This window comes from Loxodonta africana, chromosome 10, assembly GCF_030014295.1.
Source record: "Loxodonta africana isolate mLoxAfr1 chromosome 10, mLoxAfr1.hap2, whole genome shotgun sequence".
NCBI lineage: Eukaryota > Metazoa > Chordata > Mammalia > Proboscidea > Elephantidae > Loxodonta > Loxodonta africana.
Genome location: NC_087351.1, coordinates 119032056 through 119048786, shown reverse-complemented (window position 1 = coordinate 119048786; position 16731 = coordinate 119032056). Strand labels below are relative to the sequence as shown.

The 16731-nt window shown below is 53.8% G+C and overlaps 2 protein-coding genes across 8 annotated transcripts in view; one reads left to right on the top strand and one right to left on the bottom strand.

The window, feature by feature from the left end:
• BRF1 (BRF1 RNA polymerase III transcription initiation factor subunit) overlaps positions 1 to 16731 on the top strand; it is an 86035-nt gene that overhangs the window by 48495 nt on the left and 20809 nt on the right. For 5 of the 7 annotated variants that reach the window (XM_064293094.1, XM_064293089.1, XM_064293091.1 and 2 more), the window contains 4 exons: positions 434 to 506; positions 13531 to 13680; positions 15007 to 15100; positions 16349 to 16475. In XM_064293094.1, coding sequence (XP_064149164.1) covers positions 434 to 506; positions 13531 to 13680; positions 15007 to 15100; positions 16349 to 16475 — 444 coding nt within the window. The remainder of the gene's footprint in view (positions 1 to 433; positions 507 to 13530; positions 13681 to 15006; positions 15101 to 16348; positions 16476 to 16731) is intronic. The other 2 variants (XM_064293092.1, XM_064293095.1) reach the window with 2 other exon arrangements.
• BTBD6 (BTB domain containing 6) lies at positions 1489 to 4084 on the bottom strand. The gene is made up of 4 exons (XM_064293097.1): positions 3675 to 4084; positions 3502 to 3592; positions 3228 to 3346; positions 1489 to 3056 (listed from the first exon to the last, which is right to left on the bottom strand). The coding sequence occupies exons 1-4, from the start codon at positions 4082 to 4084 to the stop codon at positions 2024 to 2026; spliced, it is 1653 nt and encodes a 550-aa protein (XP_064149167.1). The 3' UTR covers positions 1489 to 2023.

Below are 16731 nucleotides of genomic sequence, written 5' to 3'. Positions count from 1 at the left end.
GGAGGCAGAGAAGGGTCATGGAGGCTTACGTGAAGAGGGCCAAGAGGAAATCTGTGCCAGGTGCAGCAGGGGCTGAAGCCTGGGTTCGAGTATTGCAGGTGGCCCATCAGGACTGAAAGTGGCAGCTGGGGTGGATGAAAGGGCAGAGGAGGTGTGGCAGGAGCGTGACTGGGTGTGAGAACTGTTAATTCTGATGGAAGCCCACCATGTGTCCTACAGGACACTTGGGGCCTGTCTTCTACAGGACGCTGGGCAGAGAACTCGGGGAGGCTGAGGCCAGCACAGCCCTGAAACTCAGCTGTGCACGCTCACTGAGGTCTGGGGCTTTGGATTTGTTAAAGAGTAAACAATCAGATACGTATTTTAAGAAAGAAAAATAAGAACATTTCCTTAAACATAAATACCATTGTCGGTTGTCATGTCTTCCTCTCAGGTGAACGTTTACGTGCTGGGGAAGACATTCCTGCTCCTGGCGAGAGAGCTCTGCATCAACGCACCAGCAATAGGTATGTGGGTGGCCAGACTGCCAGGTGTTCTTTCAGGGGTGGGAGGAGAGCAGGTGAGCGTGCAGGACTTCTCAGGTAAGAAGAGCCTCCTGAAAGGTCAGGAGGACAGCGGCTGTTTCGGGTGCAGCATGTACCCTGCGGGTGGACGTCCTGCGGGTGGGCGTGTATCAAGCAGCTGTGGAGTGTGGGAGTGGGGGCAGGGTGGCTCCTGCACATGGCGCTCCCCAGGCCACACCTGAGGCTGAGCTGAGCTTTACAAAGGAGGGGATGAGTGTTCACACCTGCTTAGAGAGGCTCCTGCCTGCTCTGCCCGTGAGTCTAGAAGTATATTTCCTTGAGTTAGGGCAGCATGTGGGGCCTAGGTGGGTGGCTCAGGTCACCAGCGGAACTGGTCCCAGGTGCAGGGACGGTGGGTCATTTGGTCATCATGAAGGAGGGGCGGGGGGCTGCAAGGTGGCACAGCATCACAGGGAGGGCAGTCACAGCAGAGGGATACCGGGCTGGGCCCTACACAACAGCCCTGCCCAATTCCTGAGGCCACATCCCTGTGCAAAGCAGCACTGTCCCCTCCTCAAGGGTCAAGCAGAGGCTTTCCAGGAACAAAGCCACTGTGCACAGCGCGGGGGTTAGGGGGCAGGGTATGAGCCATCAGAGTCAGCTCTACTCTCGAGCAGCAGCCCAGTGGCACTCCTGCAATGGGGCTTTAAGCCACTGTGATGCTCTACGGAGTAGAGCGTTCTAGCCAGCAGGCCCAGAACAGAGGTGAGCCCAGCCTGCCTGCTGGTGGAGAGCAGACGCTGGGCAGACAGGACGACGGGCGGGAACAGATGGCTCCCCGGGATGTATTCTGTCTACCACTTAGCATCGCCTAGTGGTTTAGAGTTTCTTCTAGTGATGGCAGAGAGCAGTCTTCATCTTCTCAGTTATATGAGAAATAGAATACCCAACTTAACACTTCTGTACTCATTTATCTACACGTGGCTATTGTTTTATTAGAACTTTATTATGAAAACCCGCTTAAATAGACGGACAGCTTTAACCGACTCCCCCACCGTTTTGGACAACAGTCTGAAGATACTATTTAAAATCCAGCAGGGTGGGAGGATGGCAAATCCCTTGGAGCAGGTTATGTGGGTGCTACTGGGAGGGGAACAGGGCCTGCCTTGTACCCCAAAGGCTGCCCTCTGCCTGAGACGCACACCCCACTGTACAACAGACACCTGTGAGGCCCACAGAGACTCAGCCACAGACTCAGCAACACAAGGCTCTGGCCGTATGGAAAAGCTTTCTATTTCACAGTTCACGGCTACAGCTGTCTAGGTACAAAAGAGATAGGAAGTAAGTGAAGCCATTAGGGTCCGCGAGCCTGCCAGCTCAGGAGTAAGTGTGCACCAGGCGCCAAGCACCCACACTTATGCCACACTTACTTGGGCAACGTGCTGGAGAAAAGGGGCAAGCAGCACCACCTTCTGCGTGCCCATTCGCAGTGCACCACGCCCACTGGCAGCCCTGGTGTCTCAGGCGTAGAAGATGAGCTCCGGGATCTGCCCGCCCTGGACCCCGGTCCCATTGGTGCTGTCAGAGGAGCACTGGAACTGGAAGGTCACCTTCCCACACTGCACCTCCGTCATCCCTTCCTGCCCAAAGTAGCTGAGCTCACTGCCGTCCAGGACTGCGCTCACGGTGTAGAAAGTGTCCTGCTCGACCTGGACCGGGTGCTCAAACCAGACAGGGAAGGTGTTACTAGAGCCATCGGAGACAAACTTAGTCAGATTCTGTGCCAGGACGACCCCTAGCCGCTTCAGTTCGATTTTCACGCTGTACTCAGCTTTCCCAGAGCTCGACCCGTATAGCCCCAGCCCAGCAACAAACACCCTCCTGTCTACCGCAAACTGGATGCTGTCGCACCGCCCCCGGTACCGCCACTGGTTGCTGCGGTAGGCGGAGGACTGGAATCGGTGGCACCTCTGTGGGGCGAGGCCCTTCCTCTTGGTCAGGGGGAACTCCAGGGGGGGCTTCTTGGCAGCTGTGTACCAGAGAAAGATGTTGTGGGTCTCCTCTAGTGTTAGGATGTCTGACTGGGCTGCGCCGTTGGCAAATTCTTCCAGGGTCATGGTGGGAATTCGGACTAGGTAGAGGGCTCGTCCCAAAACGTGCCTCTTGTTCCGTGGGGTGACTGGCAGGCCTTGCCTCTTGCACTCCGCCTCGGCCCAGTTCAGGACGGCCTCGAAGACCACCGCCTCCTTGGTGTTGAGGGCCTCCCGTGTCACAATGATTTCCAGTGTCTGCCGGTCAATCTCACAGAAACCTTCAGACCGCAGCGCCATCTCAGCCTGTGCATCGATGACCTCCCAACAGCGCTGGGTCAGCTCGGGCTCCTCAAACAGCCGGCTCTGGGAGAGCAGGACACAGGCATTTTTTGCTTCCAGACTTGTCTCCAGAAAGTTGACACAGGCTTTGGCAAGGGCAGGAACGATGTACTTCTTGGCAGCATAAAGAGTGGCCAGCACCGTATCGGCTTCCAGATCGATTTCGTCACTGTACATGTACCTAGGCAAGTAAGGGCTGGGGTCAGAGGCCCTGAACAGAGGTCTGGATGGCTCCTGGGACTAGGAGGAAGAGCCACTAGCTCCTTTTGTCCCTTCGGACAGAGACTGCTAGATGCTGCGTGGTGGCACCAGGGCAGGAAGGAACCCCCTTCCCAGATACAGACAGACTTACTTTAACAAGATGAGAAAAGCTGCCGGCTCCACGTCTGGTATGTGAATCTCCGACTTGACTTCTGCAAGGTCCCCATAAAACATGGCATAGAAGACGGAACTGCCCACGGCCAGCACGTACTGTGGACAGAAAAGAGGGTGCTAGGGGCCCGGCGCCCTCGCCCATGCGGCCGGCCGCAGGGCGGGCACGGAGCGGGGCTGTGTCGGAGGAGGGCGGACACCGGGGAGGTGGCAGGTGGCCGGGGGAGCGCGGAGGACCGAGCCTCGCTACCAACCTTGTGGGCGGGCACCCTCCTGGCCGCCCCCAGCGGCCCCACGACGAAGTGGACGTCGGCCATGAGCTCGTTGTTGAACATGAGCGCGTTCCTGCAAAGGGCGGACACAGGGCTCGGGTCTGCGCGCGGCGGGCGGCGGCCGGGCGCCGGGGACGGGGCGGGCCCGGGCTCACCTCTCGCGCAGGGTCGGGTGGAAGGACTGCCAGTTGGGGCTCTCCAAGTTGTTGTTGAGGGCGGGCGGCGCGGGCGCGGGCGGCGGCGGCGGGGCCGGGGCGCAGGGCGGGCAGCGCGGGCCTCCCTTCCTGCCCGCGGCGGCGGCGGCGGCGGCGGCGGGGCCGGCGGCGTTGCTGTTGGCGATGTCGGTGGCGGTCGGGGCGGCGGCGCGGGGGTAGAGCTCCGCGGCCATCTTCGCGGGCGGCGCGGCGGGGGCGGCCTCAGCGCATGTCGGCGCCCCTGCCCCGCGCGCCTCTGCCCCGCGCGCCCCTGCCCCGCGCCGGGGCTTCGGGAGCGGCTCTGGAAGCAGAAGGAGGGAGGTGAGGCACTGCGCGACGCGGCCGTGCAGGCAGGCCAGGGGCAGCAGCATGGGCGCGGCGGGCGGGCTGCTCACCTCCGCGCCGCCCCGCCCGCCTGCCCGGCCCGCCGCCGGCGCCCGGAGCTCGGCCGCAGGGGGCGCCGTCCGCCCGCACGCCCGCACGCCCGCGCGCCCGCCGGCGGCTTCCACTCGCCGCGGCGGCCGCGCGTCACTGCGCGTCGGGGCTCGTCATGGCGCACGCCCCGGCCGGCTCCGCCCCCGGCCGCGGCTCCGCCCCCGCCCGCCCGCACGCCCACCGGCGCCTTCTGCTCACCAAGGCGGCCGCGCGTCATTGCGCGTCGGGGCACGTCACGGCGCACGCCCGGCCGGCTCCGCCCCCGGCTCCGCCCCCGCCCGCGGCTCCGCCCCCGCCCGCCTGCCCGCCCACAGGCGCCTTCTGCTCACCAAGGCGGCCGCGCGTCACTGTGCGTCGGGGTACGTCACGGCGCACGCCCCGCCCCGCCCCCGGCTCCGCCCCCGCCCGGCCTGGGCCCTGCCCGCGGCCCCGTCCCTGCTTGGCCCCGCCCCCTGGCCGTGACCCCGCCCCCGCCGCGGCTCCGCCCCGCGCCGATGACGCAATGCCCGGCCCGCAGAAGCCCGGAGTGGGTGGTCGGTTCCCCCGGACGCGCAGTCCGGCCCTGGGTGCTGGGGCCGGCGGGGGGCGTGTGGGACAGCTGCGGGGTCTGGGGGTCTGTCCCGGCTGGGGGCCCCGGCAGGCGCGCTCGTAGCCCGTAAAGGCTGCTTTCCTCTCCTGCGCGCTCAGTGCTTTGCTCCTCTTGTTTCACATCTGTTTTCAGAAAAATGACAGGTTCCCCAGAAGCGCGAGCGTTTAGAGGAGCGTAGTGCAGGGGGGCGACTCCGTTCCTTTTTAAAGAAGATTGCTGTTAGCAGCTTGGTGGCGATTCGTGGGATTGTTGCCGTCGTCCCGCCTGGATCGCCTTGATGTGGAGGAGGGTCGTGGGGCACAGTGGGGTCCCGTCGTGTTACCCTTCAGGCCGCCTCTCTTGCCGAGCCACCGGGTGGTTTTTAAAGCCGCGGAGTCTCCCACAGGCGGTGGGCGCTCTTCCCCTGGAAACGAGTGGGGTTTTGTGGGACAACTTAACCCAAACCAAACCCAGTGCCGTCGAGTCGATTCCGACTCACAGCGATCCTATAGGACAGAGTAGAACTGCCCCATGGAGTTTCCAAGGAGCGCCTGGCGAATTTGAACCGCCGACCCTTTGGTTAGCAGCCGTAGCACTTAACCACTAAGCACCAGGGTTTCCTGGGACAACTTAGGGGCCGTGAAATGCTGGGTTTGAGGAGCGCCGTTTTTGCTGTAGGGGTCACACCACACAGTGCGGTTCTACCCTGGGAAGCTCCTGAGGGCTCATGTTTCCCTCATCAGCACCCCAGGTTGGCTTTGTTAGTCGGCGTTAGTGTATGAAAAATCGTGCCTCGTTGTTGTAGTTTGCGTTTCTTGAACTCTGAACATAGTAGAGCACGTCTCCTGTGTGTATTGATCATTTGTGATTTTTCCTGACAGGCATTTATACCCTTTACTGTTTTTTATTGGATTGCTTATGGTCCTTTTCTAATTGATTTTTTGGAGTGCACTTCATAGTTCAGATTATTGCAGTTATCAGAAGCTAGCAGTCGTCAATAGCACTTACCACCCTGTGCTGAGGGCTTTACGTATATCCACCCGGATGAGGTAGGAGTTCTTACTCTCTCACTTTTTTCCATGAGGAAACAGGCACAGAGAGGTTAGTACTTGTTTAAGATCACACAGCTGGCAGATGGAAAAGTCAGAATTTGGTTCCGGGCACCCAGCCCTAGACTCTGAGCTCCCAGTGGGCACTGCTCCATGTCTGTCTCTGATGTTGGTCATGGTTTTTTCTGGTCAGGTGCTGTGTCTCATCTTGTGTCTGGGGGTGGTCGCAGCTACCGCTGAACGGACAATTCCAGGCCATGCACCGTTCTCAGCACAGGCTGTCGTCATCCTCACACTAATCCTGGGAGGCAGGTGGCACCGGACTCACTCTTGATTTTATTTTTCCCCAGAGAGAAACTGATTTTTTTTTTACTGTTGCGATATGTGTTAAAGTACGCATACCAAAACGAGACAAAAACATTATAAGGAAAGTGACCTATAAACAAGTATCTTTCATGCATATAGGTGTAAACATTTTTAATTAACAGATCAGATTCAACAGTTTATAAAAAGGTTAATTCATCATTATTGTTTGGGATTTATCCCAGAAATGCAATCCTGGTTCAACATTCAAAAATTAATCTGTGTCATTGGCTCCTGATTTTACAGACGAGGAAACAGCCCCAGAGGTTGCATCCTCTGCCGAGGCCACACAGTTATCGTGCCGCCTAGGCTGGACTCACCCTTCCAGCCCTAGAGCCTTTGCTTTGAGAAGGGGCTTCTCATTCAAGGCATGTAAATGGTCCCCAGTGTTTCTCCTGTGCTTCCCTTCTTCAGAACTTTCCTAGAGAAACGTGCAAAATGTAGCCCAACAGCTCAGCGATTTCATCACTGGGTCTCCCCACCTTGGTCTAGAAATTAAAACACAAGCTTTTAGTTCTTTCCATGATTATTGGTCTGTTTAGTAGGCCTGCTCCATTTAGTAAATGTTTCCCTAGAGAAAATCCCTTTCAGAAGATATTTGCTTTGTTTTCAGCAAAGAATTTATATCTCAAATTGATATAAAGAATTGCAAATGAGAAAGGAAAAGGCTCAACAAGCCAGTTTTTGATAAATGGGTGAAAGATGTGAACAGACACCATTCACATGGGCAGTAAGCATCTGAAGAGTTTTCGCATCATTGATCATCCAGGAGATGGGGCATCACCGAGCCCCTGAAAGTAGCTAAACTTAAGGCCGATGCTGGCTGCCTTGACCAGGGTGTGGCGCATCTAGAACTTCCACGTTTTGCGTGGGCTCGCAACTTGGCACAGACACTTTGCAAAGCTCTCTGACAGTGTCTGCTGAAGCCGAGCACAAACAGGTACCCAGAAACTCCGCTCTTGGGTATGTTATTATTCAGTGATGTCGAGTTGGTTCGCTCCTAGAGACCTTACAGATACTGGAACAAAGCGGTTGGCTGATTCTGCATCAAAAAAAAAAAAAAACGAAACCCACTGCCATCGAGTCAACTCTGACTCATAGTGACCCTACAGGACAGAGTAGAACGGCCTCACAGGGTTTCCAAGGAGTGCCTGGTGGATTTGAACTGCTGACTTTTTGGTTATCAGCCGTGGCACTTAACCCCTACGCCACCAGGGTTTCCGATTCTGCACCATCCTCGCAACAGTAGGTATGTTTAGCCCATTTCTGCAGCCACCACGTCAGTCCATCTCGTTCAGGGTCTTCCTCTTTTTTAACTAACCCTCTGCCAAGCATGATGTCCTTCTCCAGGGATTGGTCCTTCCTGGTAACACGTCCAAAGTAAGTAAGACAAAGTCTCACTATCCACCCTTCTGAGGAATGTTCTGGTTGTATGTCTTCCAACACAGATTTGTTTGTTTTTCTAGCAGTGTATGATAATATTCAGTATTCCTATCCAACACCGTAATTGAAATGCATCAATTCTTCTTCAGTCTTCCTTTTTCATCGTCCACCTTTTGCATGCACATAAGGCAATTGAAGATACCACGGCATGGGTTGGGTGCACGTTAGTCCTCAGGGTGACACCTTTGCTTTTTAAGATTTTAAAGAGGCCATTTGCAGCATATTTGTCCAGTGCAATAGTCATTTGATTTCTTGGATCCAAGTAAAATGAAATTCTTGACAATTTCAGTATTTTTTTCCATTTATCACGATGTTGCGTATTGATGCAGTTGTGAGGATTTTTTTTTTTTATGTTAAAGTATAATCCATACTGAAGGCTGTAATCTTTCATCAGCAAGCAAGGTTGTGTTATTTGCATATTGCAGGTTGTTAATTAGTCTTGCTCCAGTTCCGATGCTTTGTTCTTCATAGAATCGAGCTTCTTGGATTTTTTGCTCAGCATATGGATTGAATAAATATGGTAAAAGGATACAGCCCTGGTGCACACTTTTTCTGATTTTAAACCACGCTGTATCTACTTGTTCTCTTTGAACAACTGCCTCTGGGTCTATGTACGGGTTCCATAATTTGTTAAGACCCTTTCGATAGTCAGTAAAACACAGGTAAACATCGTTCTGGTAGTCTCTGCTTTCAGAAAGATCCATCTGACTTCAGCAGTGATATCCCTGGTTCTACATCCTCTTCTGAACCTGGCTTGGATTTCTAGCAGTTCCCTGTTGATGAATGACTATAGAAGTCTCGGAAATATCATCAGCTGAGTTTTACTAGCATGTGATATTAATGACATGGTTTTATAATTTTTGCATTCTGTTGGATAACTTTCCTTTGGTGGAGTGGGCACAAATATGGATCTCTTTTAGTAGATTGGGCAAATAGCTGTCTTAAATTTCCTGGCATAGACAAGTGAGCACCTCCAGTGTTACATAAAGGTGACTATACATGCGGACCTCACGAGATGGATTACATAGGAATCAAATCGACTATATTGGCGAGAGTCTGAAAGGATCCCCCCTGAGAACAGGAACCAGACAAGGATGCCCTTTATCACCACTTTTATTCAACATTGTGCTGGAGGCCCTAGTCAGCACAGCTAGGCTAGAAAAAGAAATAAAGGGCGTCCACATCAGTAATGAAGAAGTAAAAGTATCCCTATTTGCAGATGATAAGATCTTATGCACAGAAAACCCCAAAGAATCCGCAAGAAAACCACTGGATCTAATAGAAGATTTCAGCAAAGTATCAGAATACGTGATAAATATACAAAAATCAGTTCACTTCCTCTACACCAACAAAGAGAAGTTTGAAAAGGAAATCACCAAGTCAATACCATTTACAGTAGCCCCCAAGAAGATAAAATACTTAGGAATGAATCTGATCAGAGATGTAAAAGACCTATACGATAAAAACTGTAAGACAGGACTGTGAGAGACCAAAAGAGACCTACGTAAGTGGAAAAACATACCATGGTCATGGACAGGAACACTCAACATGGTGAAAATGTTATTCCTACCCGAAGCAACCTATAGATACAAGTCCCATCCAAATTCCAACAATATTTTTTAATGAGACAGAGAAACAAATCACCAACTTCATATGGAAGAGGCCCCAGATAAGTAAAGCACTATTGAAAAAGAAGAACAAGTTGGGAGCTCTCACACTACCTGATTTTAGAACCTATTATACTGCCACCGTAGTCAGAACAGCCTGGTACTGGTACAACAACAGATATACAGACCAGTGGAACAGAGTTGAGAACCCAGATGTAAAGACATCCACCGGTGAGAAGCTGATATTTGACAAAGGCCCAAAATCCATTAAATGGGGAAAAGACAGCCCCCCTAACCAATGGTGTAACTAGATATCCGTCTGCAAAAAAATGAAACAAGACCCATATCTCTCACACCACGTGTAAAAACTAACTCAAAATGGATCAAAGACCTAAATATAAAATCTAAAACAATAAAGATCATGGAAGAAAAAAGAGGGACAACGCTGGGAGCCCTAATACATGGCATAAACAGAATACAAACCACAACCAACAGTGCATAAAAACCAGAAGAGAAACTAGATAACTGGGAGCTTCTAAAGGTCAAACACTTATGCTCGTCAAAGGACATCACCGGAAGAGTAAAAAAAAGACATACAGACTGGGAAAAAAATTTTGGCTACGGCATATCCAACAAGGGTCTAATCTCTAAAATCTGCAAGATACTGCAACACCTCAACAACAAAAAGACAACCCAATTAAAAAACGAGCAGAGAATATGAACAGGTATTTCACCAAAGATGACATTCAGATACATAAGGAAATGCTCATGATTGTTAGCCATTAGAGAAATCCATATCAAAACTACAGTGAGATACCATCTCACCCCAACAAGTCTGGCACTAATCCAAAAACCACAAAATAATAAATGTTGGAGAGCCTGTAGAGAGACTGGAACACTTACGCACTGCTGGTAGAAATGTAAAATGGCACAACCACTTTGGAAATGGATTTGGCGCTTCCTTAAAAAGCTAGAAACAGAAGTACTATGCGGCACAGCAATCCCACTCCTTGGAATATATTCTAGAGAAGTAAGAACCATCGCATGAATAGACATATATGCACACCCATGGTCGCAGTAGCAAAAAGATGGCAACAACTTAGGTGTCCATCAACAGATAAATGGATAAATTATGGTATATACCTACAACGGAATACCGCACAGTGATAAAGAACAATGAAGAATCTGCGGAATACCACAGCATGGATGAATGTGGAGGGCATTATGCAGAGTGAAATTAGCGAGTCGCAAAAGGACAGATATTGTAGGAGACCACTATTACAAGAATTCAAGAAAAGGTTTAAACACAGAAAACATTCTTTGGTGTAGTTATGGGGGTGGGGAAGTGAGGGAGAGGGAAATTCAGTAACTAGACAGTAGCCAGGAATCATCTTGGGTGAAGGGAAGGACAACACAGTACAGAGGAGGTCAACTGGACTAAACCAAGAGCTAAGAAGTTTCCTGGATACAAGCAGATACTTCAAGGGACAGAGTAGCAAGGCCGGGGGCCTGAGGACCATGGTTTCAGGGAACATCTGGGTCAGTTGGCATAACAAAGTTTATTAAGAAAACGTCCTGCATCCCACTTTGGTGAGTGGCGTCTGGGGTCTTAAAAGGTTGTGAGTGGCTATCTAAGATACATCAATTGATCCCAGCCCACCTGGAGGAAACGAGAATGAAGAACACCAAAGACACAAGGAAGATATGAGCCCAAGAGACAAAAGGGCCACATAAACCGAGACTCCATCAGCCTGAGACCAGAAGAACTAGATGGTGCCTGGCTACCACCAGTGACCACCCTGACAGGGAACACAACAGAAAGTCCCTGATGGAGTGGGAAGAAAATGTGGAACAGAATTCAAATTCAGTAAAAAGACCATGGTCTTTTTGGTCTTAATGGTCTGACTGAGACTGGAGGAACCCCCCAAAAACATGGCCCTGGACACTATGTTAACCTAGAACTAAAAACATTTCTGAAGACCACTCTTCAGACAAAGTTTGACTGGCCTATATAAAACATAAGACTCCTGAAGGGTGCGCTCCTTAGTTCAAGCAGGTGCAGAAGACCAGATGAGCGGCTCCTTTCCGGAGGCAGGATGAGAAGGGACAGGAACTGGTTGGATGGAGACGGGAAACCCAGAGTGGAAAAGGAGAGTGTGTTGTCATGGGGACTGCTGCTGGTGTTACGTGACAGTATGTGTGTAAAGTTTTGTATGAGAGATTAACTTGAGCTGTAAACTTGCACCTAAAGTACAATGAAAAATAAAAAAACAACTCTGAATTGGTGTCCTGTCGATTTCTGGAGCCTTGTTTCTCACCAAGGCCTTCAGTGCACCTTCAGCTCCATCCTTCAGCACCATCAGTTCTTGATCACATGCCGCCTCCTGAAATGGTTGAACATGGACCAGTTTTTTTTGGTACAGTGACCCCGTGTATTCCTCCCTTTTGTTTCTATTTTTACTGAGAGTTTTTATCATGAGGAGTAGGCTATTGTCCAGACCAGCCGGACTCGAGCCTGGCCCCACCGTGTCCTAGTCACGTGGCCTGGAGGTTGAGTGATAGCTGCCCACTTGGCCAGTGTGGGCAGGCGGCTGATGCAGTCCTGGGGCGTTGCTCCTCACAGTGCAGCCGCCGGGCTCAGTGCGGGACAGTGTTGCTTGGCCCGCGCAGCCCCTCGGCACCTCGCCTGCCTTCAGGGGCCTCAGAACCCTTCTCTGTGTCCTTCAGGTGGGCTGAGGTGGACAGGAATGCCGGTAGGACCTCATGGAGTCCCAGGCCAGACCCCAGTCATTTAGGATGATGCAAGGGGGCTGAGAGCCAAAAGGGGAGGGTGTCGGGTGCTGGCGGACATCTGCAGCATCTTCCTCACCTCTGAGCAGGTTGTTGGGGAGGGGGTTACAGGAGCTGACAAGTCCCTCCCTTCCTGTGGCCCTACTACTCGCTGGTGTCCCTCCATCACCATTCCTTGCTGCCCCCACCCCAGCCTGTCTCCTCCAGGGTGGACCTCTGTCACCCCACCAGGCTGTCAGCTCCATAAAGCAGCCCCAGCACCTAGCATGGCGCCAGGCATAGAGAAGACACCCGATAAGGGTCAGAGTGTGTGTGTGTGCGCGCGCGCATGTGCGTACCGACCCTTTATTTTAAATGTTTTAGTTGAAATGAGTAGAGTTGTGACGTTAACACTCAGATTCATTTTTCCTTAGTAAGAAATACAGATTTATTTACCAAAACACACACATGGCAGTAGACAAAAAGAAAAAAGATAAGCTGACACACCATAAACCAAAACCAAACCCACTGCCATCGAGTCGATTCCAACTCCTAGCGACCCTATAGGACACAGTAGAACTGCCCCATGGAGTTTCCAAGGAGTGCCTGGTGGATCTGAACTGCTGACATGTCATAGGAGGGGAAATAATAGGAAGTAAACATGTGAATAAGTTTAATCTCACTGGTAAACTGTGAAATGCAGAATTAGTCAACAAGATGTGTGCGTGTGTGAGTGTGTGTGTACGTGAGTGCTGTGCACGTGTGTGGAAGTGCATTCATGTGAGCGTGTGTGGGAGCGAGTGCGTGTGTGAATGCAGGTATGTTTGTGAGTGTGAGAGACTGCACGCATGTCAGTGTGTGTATGTGAGTGCTGTGCGTGAAAGTGCACGCATGTGAGCGTGTGTGTGAGTGCAGATATGCATGCATGTGAGTGTGTGTGTGTGCGTGCATGCATGCACACGTGTGCTCTGGTCCGTGGTTGCCCCCACAGTAGCAACATGCAGCACTGGGTGCAGGTGCTGAGCAGGCCGTCTTCCCCACGTGTGTGGGAGTGAGCTGATGTGAACTGCCCAGCTGCAGGTGCTGAGCGGGCCGTCTTCCCCACGTGTGTGGGAGTGAGCTGATGTGAACTGCCCAGCTGGTGTGAGAGGGCTTGTTTATGTTCTTGCGTCTGGAACCTACCCCATCCATGCTCTTTCTTGGTAATTCCACTTCTAGGACGCATACCCTAAGGAAACAACCTGAAATGTGATGGGCGCCATGGGCAGCATGTCCCTGACAGCCACGCACAGGCCTGGCAGTGTAAAGCCCTCTCCGTGCTCCCAGAGGGCGGCGGGAGGCCTGCGTGAGGGACGGAGGCCACCATGGCGCTGCACCACCTGCCTACCCAATGGTGGGAGCACTGGGCACACTGTCTGCAACCACTCTGGCCAAGGGGCAGGGGTCCAGGCCACGGGAGGGAAGAGGACACGGGCCGTGCACGGGGGACAGGCAGGAGGGTCCCCAGATGGGGTTGGGAGTTGCGCCGGCCTGCCGTGGGGGCGCTGCTGGGCCAGCTGCACTGAGCTCAGCGTGTGCCACAGACCCCTGCCTGTACATCCCACGCTTCGCCCACCTGCTGGAGTTTGGGGAGAAGAACCATGAGGTGTCCATGACGGCCCTGCGGCTGCTGCAGCGCATGAAGAGGGATTGGATGCACACGGGCCGGCGCCCCTCGGGGCTCTGCGGTGCAGGTATGGCTCAGGGACGGTGCCCCTTCGGGCTCTGCGGCGCAGGTATGGTGCAGGACGGGGAGGGGCACCGCGATGTTGCAGGCAGGGCAGATTGGCCCATGGGGCTGGAGGGTGGACAGCCAGGAAAATCCCCAGACACACAGCGGAGATTTGCACGGTAACACCGCACACCCCCAGAGCTTGGTGCCATCCTTACTCTGTAGACTTACAGCCCCTCACTCCCTCGGCCGTTGTTGGGTAGTTTGGCCTCATTTCATAGCAGGTTGCAGACTCAGCCTTGCTGGTCAGCAGGCGGAACCTGCAGGCCCTGGCCTCCTGTGGCCCCTGGTCTCTCTGCCCTCTGGACTCTCTCCCCTCTGGGCCTCCTTGGCCTGAGGACAGGGACAGAGGCTGAGTGGCTCGAGTGGCATGGTGGGCATCCCTGCCTGGCCCTGGGGTGCTGCTCCCAGTGGCTAGCGACTCCGCACTTCACAAGGTTTTCTGTTTGCCCCTGGGACCCATCCTGGCTTCTGGGGCACTCCGCCCAGCCCAATGAGAGGGAGAGTACTGCTCTGTGGCTCTCAGCCCCTGCTGCCCTTACCCATGCACACAGCCCTCCTGCCTCCTTGTGCTGCTGGTCGGGCATACCTGTCAGCTGGGCAGTTTCTCCTGAACCCTGGGTCCCCTCCCCACACTTTCCACTCCTGTCTGCAGTGCCTGGGCTCCAACCTGCAGCTGATGTCAGGGTTGACGCTGCCCTGGACTCTGTCTGCCTGAGACCTGGTTTGCAGCAGGCGGGGCAGGGTTGAGCGGCTCGCTAAGGCACCTGTTCTTTGGGAAACAGAAGCACCCTCTGGCCACCCTGGGATGGCACCACCTTCTTTCCTTCCTGACTCGGCCCTGTCCTTTTTGAGCCCTTAGCTCCCATCCTGAACGCGTCACTCACCACGGTCACCAGAACGCCACCTCCTTGTGCTTTCAGGGGTCACACAGAATTCCCAAAAGTCTGTTTCAGTTCTCGTGCTCTCAGGTGGGGCGTGTGGGGCTGCACTCGTTACGGCTTTTTAGTCAGGGTGTATTACGTGCAAGGCAGCACGCAGATGCAGTCTTCCGATTGTATGCCGTGACACCTCTGTGGCCCCCAGGTATCCTTGCCTAAAAGAAGTGTGGGCACTGCATGGTCAGGCCACCAGCTCTGGGGTCCAGCACCAGGTGGCATGTGGGCAGCAGACCGAGGCCAGGTTTAGCTTCAGGGTCATGACCTCTATGTATAGGGCGGGCCATGACCACCGTGCGGCTACAGCGGCTATGGCCAAGTGTCACTGAGCCCATCTTGGTTCGTTCCAGCCCTTCTGGTTGCTGCCAGGATGCATGACTTCCGGAGAACTGTCAAAGAGGTCATCAGTGTGGTCAAAGTGTGTGAGTCTACGCTGCGCAAGAGGTAGGTGCCCTCCATCCGAGGGGACAACCGAGCACGCGCGTCGTCTGTGGGTAGTCAGGCATGCTGGCGGGTACTTCAGTATGTGGCTGCTGCCCACGGTCTGGCCTGGGGCACTGCTCTGTGCAGGGCTTTCGGACCTCCCCTGCACGTCATCCTGAAGCTGTGCTCCTTCCCATCCTGGTGCTTCTCTCTGTCGTCCAGGCTAAGGTGTGGATGCGTCCCTTGCAGGAACAGGAAGCAGGCAGAAGGGGCAATGGGAATAGCAGTGCAAGTAGCTGGCCTCAGGCTCAGGTGGCTGCCCTGGACCTCGAGGACCCATAGTGGCCGACTCTCAGTGGGAAGCTGGGGCTAAAGGGGAGGGCCTCCTGTCCACAGAAGGCAGGGGACATTTAACATTTAACAGACTGTGCACAGCAGCCCTGTACCTGCTCAGTGAGTCCAGGGTCTCCTCCCATCGCATCCTGAGTGGCAGCAGCATGTAAGGACTTTGACAGGATAAACGCAGCCACGGAGGTGGTGGCAGACTTATAATTGCCGCCGTATTTACCGTGAACCGGAAGCACGACAGTTGCTTTTCATCTGAGAGCGTGCCCTGTAGCAGCTTTCAGAGGCAGATGGAGAGCTATTTTGCTTTAAATATTTCACTTCTGATTCTCTTTAGGGGCCCCCAGGTGGTGCAAACAGCTCATGTGTTCAGCTGCTAACTGAAGGGTTGGAGGTTCAAGCCAACCAAAAGCACCTCAGGAGGACGGTCTGGTGGTCTGCTTCTGAAAAATCAGCCCCTGCAAACCCTACGGAGCACAGTTCCACCTTGACATACATGGGCTTGCCATGAGCTGGAATTGACTTGGTGGCACTTTTATGTTTTTTTTTTTTTAATTCTCTTTAAAGACCTTTATTAAACATTTTGAAAAGTTTCTGAAATGTAGAAAGTTGACCAGGTTGATCGAATCAGCCTTCAGTTGCTCACCCTGGCAGAGTCCCACCTGCCAGTGCGGGCTTGTGGCTGCTGGGGACCTCTACAAAGGGGGTCTGCTGACCAGGGACCTGGCGTCACACATTGGCAGCAGCGAGGGGCCTGCAGGGTTTCGCCCCCCCAGGAGCCGAGCTGTCAGCAGGATAGGGTGGGGACCGAAAGCTGCCAGAAAGCAGCCTGCTCCTGAGCTGAGTGCGGCATCCACATGCCGGGGGCCATCTGGTAAACAGCTGATTTCAGGGTGTCAGGCGTGACCCCCTTGTCTGTTTCAGACTCACCGAATTTGAAGACACCCCGACCAGTCAGCTGACCATCGACGAGTTCATGAGGATTGACTTGGAAGAGGAGTGTGACCCCCCCTCGTACACGGCGGGCCAGAGGAAGCTGCGGATGAAGCAGGTAGGCACCGGGCACCACGGGCGTCATCACGGCACCATCCCCACAGCGCTCACGGCTTCAGGGTTCCCACCTGCTGCCACCCTTGAGTGGTGACTCATGACCACGCAAACCCAGCCGGGACCCCTGTGGGGTCAGATTTCTGCCAAGGACAGAGGTCACAGGCAGTGGTGGGCAGCCCCTGAGTATGGGGTTTGCAGCCTGGGGTGTGGTGGCGGTCTCTGCCACTGAGGAGACTGTGGGGCCATACACTTGCTGT